Source organism: Gopherus evgoodei, chromosome 1 (genome assembly GCF_007399415.2).
Source record: "Gopherus evgoodei ecotype Sinaloan lineage chromosome 1, rGopEvg1_v1.p, whole genome shotgun sequence".
NCBI classification, from domain to species: domain Eukaryota; kingdom Metazoa; phylum Chordata; order Testudines; family Testudinidae; genus Gopherus; species Gopherus evgoodei.
The window spans coordinates 204,589,874-204,605,688 of record NC_044322.1 but is presented as its reverse complement, the minus strand read 5'-3'; the positions used below and the strand labels follow the sequence as shown (position 1 = coordinate 204,605,688).

The 15,815-nt window shown below is 40.5% G+C and overlaps 1 protein-coding gene across 3 annotated transcripts in view; it reads left to right on the top strand.

The window, feature by feature from the left end:
- The window catches only part of CCDC181 (coiled-coil domain containing 181), a 27,788-nt gene extending 11,973 nt beyond the window's left edge, over positions 1-15,815 (top strand). For 2 of the 3 annotated variants that reach the window (XM_030583431.1, XM_030583438.1), the window contains 4 exons: positions 9,059-10,003; positions 12,013-12,159; positions 12,775-12,929; positions 13,531-15,815. In XM_030583431.1, the coding sequence (XP_030439291.1) occupies positions 9,059-10,003; positions 12,013-12,159; positions 12,775-12,929; positions 13,531-13,693 (1,410 nt within the window). In that variant the 3' untranslated portion in view covers positions 13,694-15,815. The remainder of the gene's footprint in view (positions 1-9,058; positions 10,004-12,012; positions 12,160-12,774; positions 12,930-13,530) is intronic. The other variant, XM_030583448.1, reaches the window with a different exon arrangement.

Genomic DNA, 15,815 nt, shown 5'->3' with positions numbered 1-15,815 from the left:
TATTTTCTTCTCCTGATGAGGTAGTTGTACCAGCCTCATCTTCATATCCTGATGGGTTTAAATTCTTTCACGAATTGCTGAAGAGCATTGCTGACTTCATTCAAATTCCATTAGAGGAATTACAGAGGACTCATGACAAATGGGTACTGGAAATGGCTACTGCCTTTCATATAATACAAATTCACACTTTTATCTCCTACAGTCCACCTCCATGTCCATTTTTAGGGACCCCTCTATTGAGACATTTCTTCTACAAGACATAGAATTTCTCTTACAGTTATCCCCTCAAAACAGGATGAGAGGCTTTTATTCCAGATATGTCGTTCACAGGAGGATGAAGACCCGTTTTAGATCTCAGACAGCTAAACACTTCAGTTTGTCGTTTAAAAATCAGATTGGTCACCTTAGCCTCAATAATTCCATTGCTAGTTCAAGGAGATTGTTCTCAACCTCAAAGATGTTTATTTTTACCTAGATGTACATCCAGCACACAAGAGGCTCCCAAGATTTATCATCAATCTTGATTGCTGCCAACACAGTGCTTTCGTTTGGCCTATCAACAACGGCAAAGTATTCATGAAGATGTTAGTAGTAATATCTGTGTCAGAAAGGGATAAGTCGAGTCATATCTAGATGACTGGCTAGTCGAAGGGCAATCTTATTAAGAAGCTCAAGAGTCAGTGCCTACTCCTCTTCTTCTCTTTCAAAATATGGGATTTAGAATAAGAACAATGCAAAGTACAGAGTTTGTAGGAGTGAGATTGGACTCCAAGGTATTCAAAGTTCATTTGCCTTGTGAGAGGTTTCAGACCATGTCCATTGAATAAATCAACTGCAATCAACTGTAGGATATTGTAGCTGTCTGCCACGTCACATTGCATTATGCACCTATGTAACACCACATGACAAACTCCATCTTTGTTGTTTGTATCTTTGTTTGGATGGGAAGCCCGTCTAGATGGGCCCCTAGTGCAAGGAACTTGGATTTCACAAAGATCTGGGTTACATCAACATACTTGAACTCAGAGCAGTTTACGATGCATGCAGTCAATTTCTGCCAATTATTCCAAATCAGTCCATTTAAATTGTCAGACAACACAACAGCAGTATATTACATAAGCAGACAGGGAAAAGGATATTCTTCCCTCCTGTGAAAAGAAGTAATAAGACTCTGGAATTCGTGCACATGCTATCAGCTCACTCTGTCAGCAGTTCACCTATTGGGTGTACAAAACACAGTAGGAGATGATCTCAGCAGGCATTTTTTCAGGGATCGTGAAATGAATGCTTTTTGACTAGGTGATAGAAGCTGTTTTTAGCTGTTGAGGTCAGCCAGCAGTAAATCTGTTTGTAATGGACACAAACAAGAAATGTCAGAAGTTCCGTGCAAGGAAAGAACAGAGTCCATGTTCTCTGATGGATTGTCTTTCAATTTCAATGGTCGGAAACCCTAATGTACACATTCCTGCCAATTCCTCTTCTTCCAAGGGTACTGAGAACAATCAAAGCAAAAGTTGTTTTGGTGGCTTTGAGATGGCCACGATTATCTTGGCTTTCAGAACAGCTTCATTTTTCCATCCATCCTCTGATTTATCTGCCTCTAACATCTGACCCTTTTAACTCTCTAGACAAAGGAACAGTTGGCCATCCTGATCCATCCACCCGTCACCTGACAGTTTGGTATTTAGACAGATGTCTGAGTTAGAGAGATCATGTTTGTCTGAAATCTAAGTAATCCTAATCAGTAGTTGGAAATGTTCTACAAGAAAATTTTATGATGCACAGTGGAAGAGGTTTGTATCTGATTGTCAACTCTTACCCCTCTAACCTAGTATATCGGAGATTTTGGATTACATTTGATTGTTTAAAAACCTGGGATATTTCACTCAGTTCTCTTAGGGTGCACCTAGCAGCCATTAGAGCATTCCATCCATCTATAGACAATTCTACTATATTTTTTTTACCTTACCACATCTAGATGACTGAATGGGCTAGGGAGAGTATTTCCTCCAGTGTTTAAACCTATGCTTATGTGGGACCTCAACCTAATTTTGTCAATCTTAATGAAACCACTGTTCGAATGGTTAGCTTCACCTTTCCCTGAAGACTGTCTTGTGCAATAATATCAATTAGGAAAGTGGGAGAACTGGGAGCACTCATGTAAGATCCCCTTTATTTTATACAGCTTTTCACCATGATAAAGTATCTTGTAGGTATGAATTTAGGGTGAGGCCTACAGTTGTTTTGGAATTTCACATTAATCAAACAATTCACTTACCTGTGTTTTATCCTAAATCACATGCTAATTGGGAGAGATGAAATTACCTATCCTAGATGTGTGGAGGGCATTAGCCTTCTATCTTCAGAGTGTAAAACCTTTCCAGCATTCCATCTATTCATTTTGTTCACTAAGAAAATGAAAAATGATGCGACTTCCACTCAGATTATTGAAGTGGATATCTGGCTGTATAGGAATCCAAAAAGGCTTAGAGAAATCTGCAGAATGGGACATGTCAATAAACCTGAAGTTCAAAAAAGCATTTGTGTTCAAATCCTCAAATATTTATCCTTACAACTAGGACTTTTCAGACAAAATGGACTATTTTTTAACAAATATACATGGGGGTCAAAAAAATAAGGGCTTGTAATGGAGAGCTGATTGCAACTTTAAAAGCTGAGCCATGAACTTGGCTTAACAGTACAGATAAATCACATTTTTCTTGATAACTATGAATGCACAGTACTTTGTATTCCTTCATATTTAATTCTGTACATTACTGGATTTATCTGTTAAGATCTTAACAGTTTTATCTCTTTCTATTTTTATGCTACATAGTGACAAAAATCAACTTTTTGGACACAACTAACACCTATGTTTGTAATGACTCACTTCTGAACGCTGTCCTGTGTAAGCATAGTCAAAATATTGTGCCTTGGGCATGTACTTCATATACCAGTTCTGAAGCTGATGACATTAGATTTTTTTATGAGGGAGCAAAAATCAAGCATGTCATGAAAACTGAGTTACAACCTTATTATGTCATCATGTACTAAAAGATCCCCTTCTAATGAATATTTGCAGAGTCTGGAAGGGGGCAGTGTGCCGTGAGAGAAGCAAAGCCCTGATTAGGGGGTGAGACTTCTCTTATTGGGAGGCCTGTTAAGGCAACAAAGGAGCCAGACAGAGGCACAGGAGCCAGCAAACAGAGCCAAAAACAGTGGAGTCTGAGTGGGAGTTCAGTGGGAGAGGGCAAGCCCCTGTTACTTAGGGATTGTGAGTTCTTGTGTTTGTTTGGGTGTGTGCGTGCATGTGCATGTTTTTCAAATTGCGGAGGCTGGTAGGGGGCAGTGTGCTGTGAGAGACTGATTAGGGGGCGAGGCTTCCCTGAGAGAGGGCGTATAAAGGCAGTGAATGAGCAAGCCAGCCAGTGGCGCCGGAGCCAGCACACGGAGCTGAAAACAGGGGAGTTTGTACGGGAAGTTTGTAGAAGTGGGGGTGTGGTGTTTTTTTTCTGTTCTTTGACAGAACCTTAAGAGGGAATGCTATGACAAATACAGAGGAAGCAGTGGTAGTGACCCAAGGAATGGAAGAAGCAATGAAGATGACTGGATGCTATGGGATGTACATTGTTCTAGAGCAGGTACCCAAAAAGAGCTTTATTTGTATGAATTGCTTCCTAATAGAGGTGATGGAAGAGAAGATCTGAGGTTTGGAGATGCAGGTGGAAACTATGGTTGAGTTTTGAAGGGGATTTGAGCAGATGATTGAGGGAAGGCTTAAGGGAAAAGTCAAGAGTTACGGATGCAAGCTGAAGTGGTAGACTGGGTTTGGAAAGTGGTTAGTGGAAGCATGTGACTATGAGAACTAAGCAGAGGAAGAGGCCAGTGAAGGAAAAATAGAGCTCAGGAACAGGTTTGCTGAGTTGGAAAATGAAGGGGCACAGCAGGCAGTAACAAGGTGGGAGGGCAAGGAAGAAAAGATCAGCTAGTCCTGTAAGAGAGCCCGAGTTCAGAGCCTCGGGAGGATACAGGAAGACTTGCAGAAGGTTGCAAGGGAGAAAAAAAGACAAGAGGACTTGCCGCCAGAAAGAACGGGAGGTGGGCCAGAGATTCACATCAACACCAGTAAGAGGCAGGTCTATGTGACTAGTGACTCCCTACTAAGAAGAACAGACAGGTGTGTTGCCAGGGCTGATCCGGAGAACCAGAAGGGTATGCTGTCTGCTGGGAACAAAGATAGTGGATGTGGACCTGAGGCTGAAGAGGATCCTAACAGGAGCAGGAAAGAATCCACTGATTTGTCCTTCATGTGGGAAAAAATGATATTGCTAGATTCTTGTTGGAATGCATTAAGGGAGACTATGCTAGGCTCAGGCAGACGCTTAAAGAAATAGAGGGTCAGGTGATCTTCAGTGGGATTATGACTGTTTCTAGAGGATGAGAATGAAGACGAGACAAGATTATGATGATCAACAGCTGGTTCAGGAAGTGGTGGAAGGCTTTGGGATGTTTGACCACTGGGAGGCATTCACAGGCAGAGGGCTGTTCTCATGGGATGGACTCCACCCGAGTAGGGACAGAAATAGACTCCTGGGATGGAGGTTGGCACAACTGATTGAAAGAGCGTTAAACTAGGAACTTGAGGAAGATGTTTATGTAATCTCCATGCCTGATTCTAATGACTGGGAGGAAAATCAAGAAAGAGAATACATCAGTGGAGAAAGTAACGGCAGTGGGTAGGAGAATGGACATTAAGAGGAAAGATGGTGGTTGTTAGTGCTGTGGCATGTTGTTACTTCTGCAATTGTTGCTGTTCTTGGAACTCCAATGTCGGCTGCACTAGCAGACAGTGCAGCATGTTAATTCAGCAGACCTCAGCGGTGTTCATAAGAAAGACCACAGGCTTGGTTCAGTGGCAAAGGTCCTTGGCCAGGCTTATTGTCGACAAAGCATGGTACTAGCATCCCATAGGAACTGCAGATACACTAACACATATATGCCAATGTCAAGGTACCCCCTCAGTCAGTACACCAGGATGCTGTCGCCTTGGTGAGTACAAAGTTGCCCCTCCTATGACTTCTCCTTTTATACATTAATACAAACATGTTACATATTATACTCCAGAGCAGGGGTAAGCAACCTATGGGACGCATGCCCAAGGTGGCATGCAAGCTGATTTTTAGTGGCACTCACACTGCCCGGGTCCTGACCACTGGTCTGGGGGCCTCTGCATTTTAATTTAATTTTAAATGAAGCTTCTCAAATATTTTAAAAACCTTATTTACTTTACATACAACAATAGTTTAATTATATATTATAGGCTTATAGAAAGAGACCTTCTAAAAACGTTAAAATGTATTACTGTCATGTGAAACCTTAAATTACAGTGAATAAATGAAGACTTGGCACACCACTTCTGAAAGGTTGACGATCCCTGCTCCAGACCTTGTTAGTTGCCACCCTTATCCTTATGCCTGCTAGTTTGAACAAAACATCCATATCCATTATCCTGTCCATCACATCCTTATCTTATGAAGGGTCAGTGTGTTCTTGTTATTTGAGAGAGCAGTGTTTTTTTTTGTACCATTCTCTCCAGTCAGGAATGTGCTTACTTGGTGTTAGCTGATACCCAGTGTATTATTTTGCCAGGGCCAGGCCTATTCTGGTTCACAGCCTTTGGCTTACAGTGCTAGTTATGTCTACGGCTCCAGCAAGGAGTACAGTAGTGTCAGTGCCAATGAAGTCAACGGTCAGGCAGGTGATACTAGCAGTAGAATGACTATAACCAATTGAGTGAAGAATCTCAGCAAAGTCAAGCAGAAACAACTAAGAGATTTGTATACCAGTGCAAGGAGCCTGGGTAACAAAATGGAGGAACTAGAACAACTGGTGAAGGAAGTGAAACCAGATATTACAGGGATAACAAACATGATGGAATAGTAATCATGACTGGAGTCAAGATATTGAAGAGTATGGGCTGTTCAGGAAAGAAGTAAATGTGGTGGAGTAGCACTGAATATTAATGATGAGATAGACTGTAAAGAAATCAGAAGTGATGGAATGGATAAAACGGTCTGTGTCAATATCACTTTCAGGAAGAAAACTATTAGAGGTTCCCCTGGGATAGTTCTGGGGTATGCTATGGACACCCTGGACCTGATTTAGGTATGGATAGAGACCTCTTTAATATTTTTAATGAAATAAAGACGACTGACAATTGTATAATTAGGGGAGACTTTAGCTTTCCAGATATAGATTGGAGGACAAGTGCTACTAATAATAGGGCCCAGATTTTTGTGCATGTGATAGCTGACATTTTTCTTCACCAAATAGTTACTGAACCGAAAAGAGGTGAGGCCATTTTAGATTTGGTATTAGTGAGTAGTGAGAACCTCATAGAAGATCTGGTTGTAGGAGGCTGCCTTGGTTCAAGTGTTCATGCGCTAATTCAGTTTGAACAAAAATAGATCTGCAGGTAGGGTCCTTGATTTCAAATGGGCAAACTGTAAAAAATTAAGGCAAGTAGTTAGGGAAGTGGACTGGACTGAAGAACTCAAGGAACTGAATGTGGAGGACGCTTGGAATTACTGAAGTCAAAGTTGCTCAAACAATCTGAAGCCTGTATCCCAAGTAAGGGGAAAAAAATCGTAGGGAAGGGTTGCAGACCAATCTGGATGAGCAAATATCTCAAACAAGTGGTTAAGAGAAAACAGCCTATAACAATGGAATATGGGATGGATCAGCAAGGAAAACTACCTCTTGAAGGTCAGAAAGTGTAGGGAAAAAGTGAGAACTACCAAAAGCCAAGTAGAGTTATATCTTGCAAAGGAGATTAAAACTACTAGTAAAAGGTTCTATAGCCATATAAATAAAAACAAAAAAACCAAGAAGTGGGAACGGTAAACAATGAGGATGGGGTGGAGATTAAAGATGACCTAGGCATGGCCCAACATCTAAACAAATACTTTACCCTTATTAAAAACTGAGGCAACGAAAAGCTTAGGGACAATGGCAGGGTGGCTAATGGAAATGAGGATATGGAAGTAGAAATTACCACATCCAAGGTGAAAGTCAAACTCAAACAATTGGGGGGCCATCCAGGAATATTAAAGGAACTGGCATATGAAATTGCAAGGATTTTAATCAATCTATAAACTTATGACTGGAGAATTGCTGCTATAGTACCTATTTTTAAGAAGGGAAAATAAGTGACCTAGTAAAATACAGGCCTGTTAGTTTGACCTCAGTTGTATGCAAGATCTTAGAACAAATTTAGAAAGAGAAAGTAAAGGATATAGAGGTAAACCGTAATTGGGATAAAATACAACATGGTTTTACAAAAGGTAGATTGTGCCAAACCAACCTGCTCTCCTTTGAGAAGATAACTGATTTTTTAGACAAAGGAAATGTAGTAGATCAGATCTACTACATTTCAGCAAGGCAATTAATACAGTTCCACACTGGAAATTTAGTTAAATTGGAGAAGATGGGGATTAATATGAGAATTGAAAGGTGGATAAGGAACTGGCTAACAGGCGACTACAACAGGGGCCTTACTGAAAGGTGAACTGTCAAGCTGGATGGAGGAGGTTACTAATGGAGCTCCTCAGAGACTGGTCTTGGGACCTATCTTATTTAACATTTTTATTAATGACCTTGACACTAAAAGTGGGAGTGTGCTAATAAAATTTGCAGATGACACAAAGTTGGGAGATATTGCCAATATGGAGGTGAACCGGAATATCACGCAAGAAAATCTGGATGACCTTGTAAACTGGAGTAATAAAAATAGGATGAAATTTAATAGTGAAAAGTGCAAGGTCATGCACTTAGAGACCAACAAGAATTATATATGTAACTGTAATGTGGGGACTTATCAGTTGGAGGCAACAGAGGAGAGAGAGCTGGGTGTATTGGTTGATCACAGGATGATATGATGTGTCTGTGGAAAAAATCTAATGCAGTCCTAGGATGCATCAGGCAAAGTATTTCCAGTAGACACGGGGAAGTGTTAGTACCATTTTACAAGGCACTGGTGAGACTGCATCTGGAATACTGTGTGCAATTCTGGTCTCCCATGTTTAAGAAAGATTGACTTCAAACTGGAACAGGTTTAGAGAAGGGCTACTAGGATGATCAGAAGAGTAACCTACTTTGAGATATTGGCTTGTTTAGCTTAACCAAAAGAAGGCTGAGGGGAGATATGATTGCACTATATAAATGCATCAGAGGGATAAATATCAGAGAGGGAGAGGAGTTAGTTAAGCACCAATGTTGATAAAGAACAAATGGATATGAACTGGCCATCAATAAGTTTAGGCTTGAAATTAGATTTCTAACCATCAGTGGAGTGAAGTTCTGGAGCAGCCTTCCAGGAAGAAGTGAGGACAACAAACCTAACTTTTATCTAGACTGAACTTGATAAGTTTATGGAGGGAATGGTATGACGAAACTGTGTACAATGTCATGTAACTGATCTGTGACTGCTAGCAACAAATATCTCCAATTGCTGGTGATGGGACACTACTAGGGGAAGGGTCTGAGCTACTACAGAGAATTATTTCCCATATATCTCGCTGTTGGGTCTTGCCCACATACTCAGGTTCTAACTGATCACCATATTTGGAGTCAGGAAAATTTGTTTCCTCTGGTTCAGGTTGGCAGAGACTTGGGGTTTTTCTCCTTTCTCTGCAGGATAGGGCATTGGTGACTTGCAGGCTTCAACTACTGTAAATGGTGGATTCTTTGTAACTTGAAGCCTTTATCATGAGGTGAGGACTTCAGTAACTCAGCCAGAGGTTATGGGTCTATTACAGGAGTGGGTATAGACTGCAGTGTTCAGGAGGTCAGACTAGATGATCATGATGGTCCTTTCTGGCTTTAAAGTCTGAGTAATCTGCTCAAAGGGACATTTCCTGACTTCTGTGGTTTTAAAGTCCCAAACTCAATTTATATATTATGTATGTATAAACTACCCTGTGTTAGTTTTTAACTTGTTAGGTTTTTTCTTACACAATTTTAAAAGGAGGACTGATGTTCTTTTTAAAATCCTGATCAGAATGAAGAGGATGTTGAAACAAATACTGATGAAGACAATGAGGAAAGAAAAGAATGTGTAGATCAGCTTCCTCAGCCTGATGCAGATCTGAAGGAGAGTCCACCAAATGAAGAAAAACCTATATCCATACCTGAAGTTAAACCATTGGATCATGCATCTGATACTGACAGTGAAAGCTCCATCCAGGAGTCCAAGCTGGAAAACCAGCAGGAACTGGATGAGGAAGATGATGAAGAAATAAAGCGTTATATTTTGGAAAAGATCGAAGAAGCCAACAAGCTGCTGGAGAACCAAGAACCTCTAGATGAGAATAGAGAAAGGAAACTAAAATTCAAAGATAAATTGGTAGATTTGGAAGTTCCCCCTCTAGAAGATACAGAAGCTTATAAAAATGATCCTGAAAGTGAAGAGGATGTTTCAAGTAGGCTGTCTCAACTGCATATTTCTAATGAGCCAGGACTTCAAAGCATATCTTTTTCACTTAATGGTGGGAAGGATGAGGAACACAAGGATGGCAAGATCCTAGTAGAGAAAGATGGGAAGTTTGAACTCTTGAGTTTACGTGATATTGAAAGCCATGACTTTTTGCCCCCGATAAGTGTTTCTTTCACTGACATTGAAGCTCAGCCTGTTTCTCCGAAGTTTTCCCATTCCGTTATTTTTGGCACTCCCAATCTACCAAAGGAAGAGCCTCTAGTGCAGCCAGGGGTAAATGCTTTCTTTCCCATTGGAGAAGAGTTTGTCTGTTTCCCTAAGCCTCCACCTAACCCCAAGTATCGCCCAAACTCAGCCATCAACCTTGAAAGAAGTGTGGGAATGGGAAGAACTCCCCGCAGGGCGCAGTCTGCAAATGTTCCTTTGAGAAGCTCCATCTACGGTCTTTCACCCAAACAAAAAGAGATGCAAAAACAGATGCAACAAAGGAAAGAGAAACTAAGGAAAGAGGTGAGAATACAAAGAAAAAACCAGAACGTAGTGACCACCAGACCTTCTGTGTTTCTCAAACTTAACTGGGAAATATTGCTTCTCAAAAGCCGTTCAGTCGATCATTTGTTTCATTGCTCCAATGGTATAATAATACTTTGCGCTTATAAACTAAATCCACAAAAAAAACCTCTTTTATTTAAAAACTAGTTAAGGCAACACTCATGCATGGAAAGCAAGGAAACCTCCATTTTAATATATCCATAAACATGCCTACCCTTATCGCATTCACCATTTTCACTGACAGACTCTTCCATTCTGCTCATAAGTCCCATACACCTCCAACATGTACAATAACAGAGTACACACAGATGCCTCACACACCATCACATTACAATCCAAAACCTTAACTCTGACCTCTGTGGTGATGTTAGAATCTGTATGCTGAATAAGTACATGCTATATGGTTTTCCCATGGGGAAGTGTTTGGGAATTAAAGGTTTGCATTCAAGTGTGATTGTAAGGAATGTGCGTGTAGTGGTTGATGTATATGTTGGCAGTATATGGAACTTATTTAAAGAGCGGCAGAGTGTTCTGGTGAATGTGGTGTGGTGTGTGCAGTTGAAAGTATGTTAAACAAGGCTACTGTAACTGGACATTTCCTTGTTTTAAAGATTTGTGTGGGTGAGTGTTACCCTCAAGCAACCTCAAAGATTTCCCTTGCGGGAATTACCTGGGTTTTTATGTAGGGGTTAAATGGAAAACAACTCAGGTACTCAACTCTCAACACCATTATGTAGGACAGCAATTTCAAACAAGACATAGGGCTTGTCTACACTTGAAATGTTTCAGTGATACCGCCTACACTGACAGGAGGGCTTCTCCTATTGTCATAATTAATCCACCTCGCCGAGAAGCGGGAGCTCATTCTCCTGTCGACCTAGTGTTGTCTACACTGGGGGTTAGGTCGGTTTAACTGCATCTTTTGGGGGTGTGGATTTTTCACACCCCTGAGTGATGTAGTTCTACTGATCTAATTTCATCATGTAGACGAGGCCTTAGACCTATTTTAGAAGGCCAGATCTGTGCCTTTATTTTATAATTGTGTACTGAAGAGAAGAAACTGTACTACGATTCCTCTTAGCTCTCAGGAAGATAGTAGGAAAAGTAAGTTTCTGAAAGATTAAGTGTGTAGCAGAGACCTCAAAAATGTGTAATAATTGTCAGTTTTTGAAGACAATTGCTAAAATATTTCAGGGAAAAAGATACTTGGACTTCAAAGGAGGTGCATGTTGGTATTTTGAATTTGATGGGTGCATGGCTTTTGTGCAAAGAGGAACAAAATTTCATGAGACAAAATTTCTGAATAGTGTGGTTTATTGGAATGCTTGGCAATGACCAAAATACCCTCAAATGTTTAAAGACCTCTGAAAGATTATTTTCTACTTTTTTAAAAAAAGCAATCCACCATGTTAGCTTCAGAGAAGTGTTAAGCTATCAGTGCCTCCACAATTAAATGACATTCTCCTCAACCCCAATGCATGGTCACACTCCAGAAACCTCTATTATAGGCCAATGCTTGCAGTTACACATACTTTTGATTTTTAGTGTCTGTCTAGGCAGGAGAAATCTTGTAACGAGTTTTGAAACAGGTCAGCGAAACTCATTTTAAACTACTTAGAACCATGGGGTAGATCTGGTTTAAAGTGTCCTGACCCATTTCTACTGAACCTCCAGTGATTTGAGACAAAGCATGGAAGGCTTCTGGAAATTGAGGTTGTAATAATAATGGTTAGAATGAAAGCCTCCAAATATAACCTTAATCATAGAGATGCCCGAGCCTAGTTTTCTCCTCAAGATAGTATTGACTTGATGTGTCTGTTGATTATTCCCAGTTCTCTCAGTACGTTTTAGGGCAAGGCGGATGTGTTATTCAGACTATTTGTATTGCTTGCTCTGATGCTGAAGCCCTTTGCATGTGTCGGACTAACACCTTGTAAAATGTTACTCAATCCTTAATTTCACACAAGGAAGCAGCACAGAAAAAACAACAGGAAGAAGAAAAGAAGAGAGAGAATGACATGGTGTTTAGAGCTTGGTTGCAGAAGAAAAAAGAACAAGTGCAGGAAGAGAAGCGAATTCAGCGTGCAAAGGAACTAGAAGGCTCACATAGTAGAGTAAGTTAAGACCTCTCCATCCCATGCATGTTAAAGGTGCTCTAGGTATTCAGAAAAAATTGAAATTTACATCCGTTTTGCTCAGCATTATAAAAATGAACATAGCAAGGAATATTCCATGTTTGTCACACAGTTTTCTCTTAGAAGTGCTAGAACTGCTCACATATCAGAATTTTCCAGTTTTAACAAGATGAACTTGCACAATGCAACAAGCTATGCTCATGTGACCTTTATGGTCCTAGGATCACTTATGAGAAGTTAGTTACTATATTGCATTTTAATATGATGATGATTTAGTGTTGCCTTATGGTGAACCACAACTAGGAACTAATGTTTGTGAAGTGTCTCAACTAGCATTTATTTACACTTGTGTTATCAAGCGATTTACACGTTACAATGCAGGCAGAAACTAGTCTTAGAACCAGGACTTTGTCTCAAGTTCTAAAATGGGGGCAATAATATTAGTAAGGTTGTGAGGCTAAAATCAGCATTATTTATAAAGTATGTTTCATAAACTGGGATGGAAAGTTCTGGAGAAGTTCAAAGTAGTACTGTTATATTAATTTCAAAGACAAACAGCATATTTAATTACGTGTGTGTGCGCGCTTTATATAGCAGGAGAACAGAGATCCAGAGGAAGCTTTCAGGTTATGGCTTAAAAAAAAGCACCAAGATCAAATGAAAGAAAAACAAATGGAAATCCTTAGACGCCAGGAAGAGTGCCTGTACTTCCTTCCAAGAACAGAAGAACGTGACAGAGCCTTTAAACAGTAGGTCTATGGCTCTTATTTCCTACGGAGCAAGGAAATCTGAATGTTGTATCTTTCAGCAGTCTGAAGATCCATCCACAGATGGCCAGGACCAGCCCTGACTAGAGTCTGGTGAATTCACTTTCAGTTCCTCTGGCCCGCCTCCCAACCTTATTGTACTCATCCAACTGAAGCTTTCAGCTAATGCCCTCCCCTGCCCCCTCTCAACATCACCAACTCCTGCTGCTCCCAGCCTGCTGATCAAGGTGCAACGCCAGAGTAGAAAGTTGTATTGGGAACATAGGTTGTAGATCAGTAAGGGTTTCTGGAAAAGGGACTGCATTTGCTTCAGGCAAAGGTCCCACTCTTCCTTCTCACTGCTGACACTCTCGTAGATCTGTCCCACTAGTTTCCCCTATGTGCTTGGACCCTAAAAAACAATTAATTCCAGGATGTAGCCTGTTTGCTAAGTGATGCAGTGGCTTTAGTTAACTAGTCAGATTGAGTTCCAGTTAAGAGAACAGTTGCCTGCTTTGAGTAAGCCAGAAGTGATGGCCAGTGATTAAAGAGAGTTTTTGACCACTTGCTATCAGTGCTTCCAAACTGGTTTGTTTCTCCACAGATGGCTAAAAAGAAAGAGAGAGGAAAAGCAAGCAGAGGAACTCGCTGCCAAAGAGCGATCGAGGCAACTTAGGCTAGAAGCCAGAAGAGCAAAACAAATCCAGAATATCCTCTGCACCATTTCTGAACCTAAATCCTTCCGCTTCACGGACCATTACAGCTGAAGGTTTGATGTATCTTGAATTAGTGTCAGCTGCCATACTTTATATGGCTTGAGCTGCAGCTCTTTATAGCCGCTGCCCTTTTGTGGTATTTGAAAATCTTTTAAATAATGGTTTAAAATTTTTCTCTTAACTGACAATGTGTTTATTACTTACCATTTATTTATTTATTTATTTAGAATTTAAAATGACAAACCTGACTCTGTTGTGTGTATGACTCAGTGGTGCTCTCATTGCCACTGAGCCAAAGTGAGAATAAATATCCATATAGCTGTGGCAAGTTTGCTTTGCTTCAGTTGTGTTTGGCATGTTCATTCAGGGGACAGTGTAATCTATATTTATCTTTGAAGAGACCACAATGGACAAAGTGACATTATCTCACAGAAGATTCCATTTCTGGGCTGATTAACACCTCACTCATATAGCACAGATTACATTCTGAACTATCTTCCTAATTAACCCTTCCAAATTGTACTTACTGACAGGAAGTAAAAAGATGAGTTCTTTCCTTGCCCCCCATCCTGGTAAAGGGCAGGGGAGAACATTCTGTGTTAGGGCTCATTAATTCAACAGTTTTGCAAGGGTGCTTTAATTTGTTCCATGGCTGGTCATGCAAGAGGTTCAGATCAGTGTTCTTTCCCTTCTACCTTTAGAATCTATTAATCTAACTGTTGAAGCAGACCAAGCTGGAACAACTTTGGCTCTAATTTGTCCCCTGTCTTGATAATCTTAGTCATGCTGTTTATTCCACCATGTAGGAATGGCTATATTTGTTTGTTTTTTAAAGTGAAAAAACGGTTCATATTTACACTAACAGTTTCAACTGATTTCATTCTAGTTCCCTGCCCATACCTTTAGTAAGCACATAAGCATGCATGCTCACAAGTGATATTGGCTTTACAGTTCTTCAGCCTGCTCTACACTATGCTATTTAATAATTTAACCTACTATTAACTGGCTGGGTCCAAACATGGTGTGTATCCATACCCAATATAGTTAACTCCTACTAACAAGGCTTAAGCCTTGCATACACGGAACATGGGTCTTTCTGTAACTAAGTCATAGCTGTCCTGTTGAGTAGAGGGGTTCCTCTATACACATTAACTGTGCCTTTGTAACCTGTTTCACTGGTCTGCCTTCCTTTCAGCTACCTAGAGTGCAGTTGGGTGCTCTCACTAAGGCATTATAGGATAATCATCTAGATTTCCAAAAATGCACTGCTGCAAGTGTGGCTAGGAAGTATAGTAGGTTTGAGACAGATGTGTTGGGGAAAGACCTGTTTAGTAGACACAGCTCACATGTGTGTTAACTAATTAATTATATTTTTTAAAAAGTTATTGTTAAAACCTTTAGGTGTGTCTACCATAGTACAGGAAAAGTTCCTAAAGTACCACTTAATTTGCTACACTAGCTAAGACTTAATGGGAGTTGATTATTCCATTGGAAAAAATTAGGCTTGTTCTTTTCCTGCTTAAAATGCAAGGCTTCAAAGTATAACTGACTTATGCAGCTTTAAAATAGCTTAAGTAGTAGGGGAAGAGTTAAACATTTTGTTTAACGATGTCTGCCATAGTGACAGAACTAGAGCCTGTTCTACTTTCACAAAGGTAATTCATGCTCCCTGTCCACCTTCCCCTCTTTCTCAATCTTAGTGACAGACTTGGAGCTCAGGAGCTATTGGAAAGAACTGAGGCAGTCTGCATACCATGCTTCCTTTTTATTGAGGGGAGGGGGCGGGTTGAGAGGGAAGGAGGAGAACAGGGCACAAGAGCATTCCAATGGGCACTACTAGTAGAAGGTTCTTTTGTTCCAAGCTGCAACACTGGCACATCACAAAAGTATGACTGGGCAGAGGTCATCTTGAACTCTGGTTACAGGTGACCAACCTTTATTTATTTTCCTCACTGCAATACGCTGACAAATCCATCAATTTAATACCTGTTTGAGTGTTTTCCCAGTCTGCAAGGGGTGGAGAGAGGAATCTGTGTCCCTATGAGGTACACTAGTGCACAAAAACTAATGCCCATCAGTTAGTTTCTTTTAATTCGTGTGGAGTTCAATCTTTTATTTCTTAGGCTATGTCCACACTACTGAGGTAAGTTGACCTAATCTGTGCAACTCCAGC